Raw genomic sequence first — 6,000 nt, 5'->3', positions numbered from 1 at the left:
AAACACGAGATGCTGAAGCGTCAAAAGCAGCACCAGCTTCTCACACGGTGGAGTTAGGCCATCTTTGGGGCTGAAACAATAACGAAACGGAACCACAACACTACTCAAATGTATAATTGCTATAATACGTCACACACTCACACTGAAAGTAAAATGGCAGAGTTTACATGTAACAATGCAAGGAAAAAGAACAGAGTTGCATAACATACACAAGTGTATTTGATGGCACATTCTTCAAACGATGATTAAATAAATTTGACACGATCACAATATCAACTCACAAACCACAAGAAGCATATTATTACAAGTCACAACAATCACAACTCAAACTAACAATACAACCGGGATTATGCCACTGTCATTCGCTAGCATGGTGCCTTATTAGTTCGCGGCAGGGGTGATACAGTGACGAAGAACAAGAGCGACAAAAGCACAAATGAATCACTTCTTGGGTGGTGGAGTGAGTGCTGCCTTGAGCTTCTGCACCGTCCAAAAGTCAGTCTTGAATGACTTGGCAAGCACGGCGTCGTCAATGCTGGTGCCGAACACGGAGGCAGGCACATTCACGGTGCCCGGGGTGGCACTGCCAAAGGCCGAGAACGCGGTGGCAGGGTTGGGGCCCTGGTTGTACTGGTAGTGCACGAGGCCCTTGGGGAACACAAATATGTCACCTGCCACGAGGTCCTGTGTGTAGAGCTTACCGGCAGTGTCAACAAACCCGATGGAGAGCGCACCGCTTTGGACAAACAGCAACTCAGCGGCGCGCGGGTGGGTGTGTGGCGGGTTGACGTATCCGGAGGGGAACACAAGCATGGCATAGGACACGCTCTGCCCATTGAGCGCAGGGAACACCTCCATATTGGCCTTGATCACAATGAAATACTATGGAGGCCACGGCATGTACTCCTTTGCGGCGCGGAAGTCGGTGTAGGTGAAGAAGTCACCGGTGATGTTCGTCGGCGGCATGCCAACCATCGGCGCCGGCACGATAAAGTCACCAAGGATGTCTGGGTCGCCGGCCACGGCAGCCAGCGGTGCCCAGACCAATGCAACCACCACCAACACCAAAGAGTAGTAGTTCATGGATACCATTGAAGTTGAATGTGTAGCTACAACGTTGCTAAGAGAGTGATGGTTGGAGGGTGTGGTTGTGAGATGCGGTGAAGATCTTGCAGATCTGCTTGTGTTATTTATACAGAAAATCGATCGAGAGATATCATGAACACCAAGCTGCAACACGCATGCACCCACGTACGTACTCACGCATGCACCCACGCACGCTAGGGCTAATTGGCACACACCTGAGGAAGAATTAATTGGCCAATGTCATGCAACTCTTTGGTGTCTCCTACAATGCATATGGATATACATGCATGCAAATTAGGAAAACTAGATGATTTTTCCCGCGCGTTGCTGCAGGATTTTAAAGATTAATTTTGAATACGTTCTATATGAATAAAATGATCTAAATCAAAAGCTATTATTTTTGAAAGTAATTACATGTGAACAAAGAGTATGCATGTACGTTGGACTATTGGAGATGTAACAATTAAATTGGGGTATGCATGTGCTACAAAAATAATTTTAGTGGATGATGATGTGGCATATTTGGTGATGTGAATGGCTGCATGTTGAGAGAATTAGACTTAGTGGGGATCAACTATTTATGTATTATAGATTATTAGCATTCTGATCAAAACTTTGGTACTACTTTGTGTCTCACTCTCGACTTGCGCTAAATTACAGCTGTATGACTTGTCCACCAAAACCCTGCAAATATGTAATGTAGCACTGGATTTAGTATTATCAACTGTCACAAGAGCTTCATCGATGCTTACAAATTTGCTAGTTACCTGTCAAACATTGCAAACAACAATTGTGATAGCCAGCTAAATTTGCTCCAGCTGCCAGTGTCACCTTGACGGCTCTTCCAATGCCCCGGCGACTCCTACAAATAGCCTCCAGCCGGCGGCCTCCACCCATCACACAACCTTACAACTCGGCGAAAATGGCTCCATCGTCTCTTATTACTCTGCTCGTCCTCCTCGGTGTGGCCTTCGTCGCGCACGCCAGCGACCCGGACATCCTCACGGACTTCGTCGTGCCCCCGGGCTCCAACGCGTCCGTGCTCGACGGCACCTTCTTCACCTACACCGGCCTCATGGCCCACAGCGCCGCCAACCCGGTCAAGTTCACCGTGTCCAAGGCCACCGCGGCCGAGTTCCCCGCGCTGCTGGGCCAGTCCGTCTCCTACGCCGCGCTCGTCTTCGGCCCCGGCACCGTCAACCCGCCACACGTCCATCCCAGGGCGTCGGAGCTGCTCTACGTGGTGCAGGGCCCGCTGATGGTGGGCCTCGTCGACGAGACCAAAAACGAGCTGTACGCGCAGACGCTGCAGACGGGCGACATGTTTGTGTTCCCCAAGGGCATGGTGCACTTCCAGTTCAACGGCGGTGACCACATGGCGCGCGCCTTCTCGGCCTTCGGCAGCGCCAGCCCCGGCACCGTCTCCCTGCCCGTGACGCTCTTCGAGTCCGGCATCCCGGACGCCGTCCTCGAGAAGTCGCTCCACGTCGATGAGGCCACTGTGCACGCGCTCGAGCACGACCTCGCGCCGCCCGCTCCCGCCCCAGCTCCCGATTCCCCTCCGGCGCCCAAGAACGGTGCTGCCTCGCTGGTGCCGGCATGCTTCTCGCTCCTGGTTGGCTTCGCAGCCGCATTATTGTTGCTTTGATTTGGGATGTTGTGAGAGCTGTATTGTTGTCCGTTGTCACGACCTTATTTCAAAAGTACTTACGGTCGTGACTCGTGAATAAGCTATTTAATGTATCCGATGGATATAAATATTGTGATGATTTCTAGATAATTGTGCATCCGAGTAGTTTTTTAGATGAATTTTGAAGTTGACATGTCGATGCATAATTTTTGGTCGGTTGGGTCTATAATTTGGGTTAACTGATGTTTGGATTTACTAAGATGATTCTTCAACATTTCGATAATTCTCTAGTGAATGAATCATATAAATGTCGGAATATAAGTGCATTGTCCACCTTATTGTATCATTTCTTGTGTTGTACACAGATGGTTGATGCCGATGGTTGTTGTATTTCATCATCTGTTGTTTTGAATGATTCATTTTTTTTTCTTTTTTCCTCTGCCTAGGTATAGTTTCAGTCTTGTATGACTGGTTTTGGCAAATGTAATATTTCTTGTGTATGTGTTGATGTTGGTTATTTGCATTCTAATCATGTAGAGACTGGTTGTGTGATCACTGTGTTTGTATCCCTTGATGCTAAATTATACTTCAATTAAAAACACCATTTGTATATAAAAAGTTCATCATAAACACATATATGTAAATCTTTGACAATATAAACCTTATATCTAGTCGTACAACATAAACCTTTGAGAAGATATTTGTTTAGTGATGCACTTTAGAGCTATGCACCAAATAAAGAAATTGGCACAAATATATAAACTTCATTTTTTTTATGAGAAACACAATACATACACATATGCTCACAAACACACACACACTCACCATGTCCTATGAGCACCTTCGAGAGACTGAGCCAGCGGATCTTGAGATAAAGAAAGTCGTCATAGACACCTCCTAGTTGACAACCATGCTATACCATTGAAAGAATAGTGTGGGGAAAGCTAGAATAAATCCGGGGGGAAATGTGATCACCCGTGCCAAGTCTAGGAACTGAATCCTGATGGGCAGATTATGTTGGGTCATAATTTCATAAAAGGGTGTGACTAGATCTCAGTCGACTGAGACTTAACGAAGTCTCAGTCAAATGAAAGAACATAATTTTTTTCTCCAGGGCCGGGGTCATTCCCCTTTTCGAATAAGGAAAAAAAGAAAAAAAAGAACATATAAAATATAGAAGAAAAAATTAAAAGAAAATTTTACACGGATCTACAAGTCAGATCGCATGAATATAGTTTCGACAATAAACCGCTATTTATCCACCCTAATATAAATGCTGCTTTAAGTGTGCTTCCATGTCATGCATGTTAATTTCGTACGTTGTTCATGATCTATGACTATCTCCACGGTGTGTTCAATTAACACGTGGAGCAACTCTAAGATATTTGGAGATCCTACTAGCATCGTAGTCGAAGGAGAAACCGACACTCCTGGTCGGGCTAAACTCGGCGACTTTCCGGACGGTCTTGTTCCTCATGTCAACAGCGAGCACCCATGCCGGGAGACCTGTGTCGCGGTAGTCAACCTTGGTGAGGAAGTACACAATGCCGTCCTCTTGCAGGCTCAGCTTGGGCAGGCCAATGTGAGGGAGCTACGGTACCATCAATGTGTGGTCGCAACCCAGAGGAGTCGAGCTCGTAATCGATGCGCCAGTCCTCCGGAGACAAGATAGTACTAGTACCAATGCCGATGCTCCACACCGCGGCCTTCCAGCCATGCGTGTAGTTGTCGGGGAGTGGCTCCTCGACTGCCACCGGCTGCTTGATCCAGGTGCCGGTGTCGGAGTGGTACAGCCAAAGATGGGAAGGGTTGTCGAACCCGAACCAACGAGACTGCGCGGCAATGACGTAGGCGCAGTCGTGGCCACCGGCTCCATCATGGCAGCAGCGGCAGTGCCGTGCGATGGCGGCCGTGCCGTCGACCATAGTAGCCGGGTTCGCGGGTCGAGGGTGCGTTCCGTGACCCGGGGTCGATCGACCCCAATCGAGGGTCGGGGACGAGGTGGGGTCGTGATGGGTCGTCAGGCGAATCGCGACCCTGATCGATCGATGATACCCCAGAACCCCAGATCAAGAACAACTTCAGGGAAACGGGAGTCATGGTGAATCGAGGGTTACCTAGTAATCGCGCTCCAAATTCAGAAATCCACCGGACTGTTGGTGTCCGCCGTCTGCAGTCCGCCACTCGCCGCCTGTCGTCGAGCTTCTTGGTGTGGTATCCGCCCTCTCTCACCCTGTGTTTTGATTTTCGGCCGAAAAAAGTGGATTTCGGCCGAATTTCAGCCTTCTCGGCCTGGGGCGAAAAGTATATTTAGGCCAAAATTGCTCAAATTTGGCAAATTTTGGTGAAATTTAAGTCAAATTGCAGTCGAAATTTGATCAAATTCCGGCCGGAATTTTTGAAAATGGCCGAAATTCGGCCATCTTGGCCTAGGGCGAAAAAAAGCTCAAACCGAAAATCAAAACACAGCTCTCACCTCGCTCCCATAGTCCTGCCATTGATGGATAAGAGGCCTCGATGGATAAATGCTTGGTGTGAAAGATTTGGCCTCGATGGAAGCTGGAAGGGCAAACTGGAGGAGTGCTGAATGACTCGTGGCTTGGAACGGGATCGGGGACTAGAGCTCTGCAGATGAAGTAAAGAAGAAAGATTTGGGAATAGTTACTCTTGGTGTGATAGAATATGGTAAATGAAAAGGTCACGCCGTAGACGGCTGACTTGTGGCGTCATTTTTTCTGGGAAAGTGGGAGGGAAATAAATCACCACTCAGATCATAATCTTTTCAGGCGGGAATGACGGGATCTCTCTTTCCATCCATGGCAAAATCACCATGACCCAGGGTCATCGACCCGAAATAATTTGGGTCGCGACCCACGTTCCCAATTGACGTCCCGGAGATGTATACCCCTCGTCGAACCTCGATCCGGAGGGGTGGCGAACCACGACCCGCGACCCCGTTCCTCGACCCAGCCGACCCCGATTCCTGGCAACTATGCCGTCGACAAAGCACTGGTGGTGGCCGGGGTGCGGGAGGTGCACGAGCGAGGGGACACGGGCGTCATACACAAAGAACTCCTCTCGCTTGCTGTCAAGCACGGCGTCGAGCGGAGTGTCACCGATGAGGACGCGTATGAGGGCGAGGCTCCCGTCCGCCTCCGTGGCAACGATTTCAGGCGAAGACGGGGTTACCCAGGCCGACGGCGTGGACGCACAGGTAGGAGACCTGCGGCGGGCGGACGACGCAGAAGGTGAGCTTGATGCTACTGCCCATGAGCTCGGGGTCC

General features: G+C 49.4%; 1 protein-coding gene and 1 pseudogene across 1 annotated transcript; one reads left to right on the top strand and one right to left on the bottom strand.

The window, feature by feature from the left end:
• Window positions 1-441: 441 nt before the first annotated feature.
• On the bottom strand, window positions 442-1,092 carry LOC119289311 (annotated as a pseudogene).
• Window positions 1,093-2,008: 916 nt separating this feature from the next.
• Window positions 2,009-2,734, top strand: LOC119283747 (germin-like protein 9-1). The gene has a single exon (XM_037563163.1). The coding sequence runs from the start codon at window positions 2,009-2,011 to the stop codon at window positions 2,732-2,734; it is 726 nt and encodes a 241-aa protein (XP_037419060.1).
• The last annotated feature ends 3,266 nt before the right edge of the window (window positions 2,735-6,000 follow it).

The sequence above is a fragment of the Triticum dicoccoides genome, chromosome 4A (assembly GCF_002162155.2).
Source record: "Triticum dicoccoides isolate Atlit2015 ecotype Zavitan chromosome 4A, WEW_v2.0, whole genome shotgun sequence".
Taxonomy (NCBI): Eukaryota; Viridiplantae; Streptophyta; class Magnoliopsida; order Poales; family Poaceae; genus Triticum; species Triticum dicoccoides.
Note: the sequence above shows the minus strand (reverse complement) of the source record. Positions and strands in the feature narration are given on the sequence as shown.

Coding starts and splice junctions, on each gene's coding strand:
- LOC119283747 (XM_037563163.1), top strand. CDS start 2,009: ATGGCTCCATCGTCTCTTATTACTCTGCTCGTCCTCCTCGGTGTGGCC.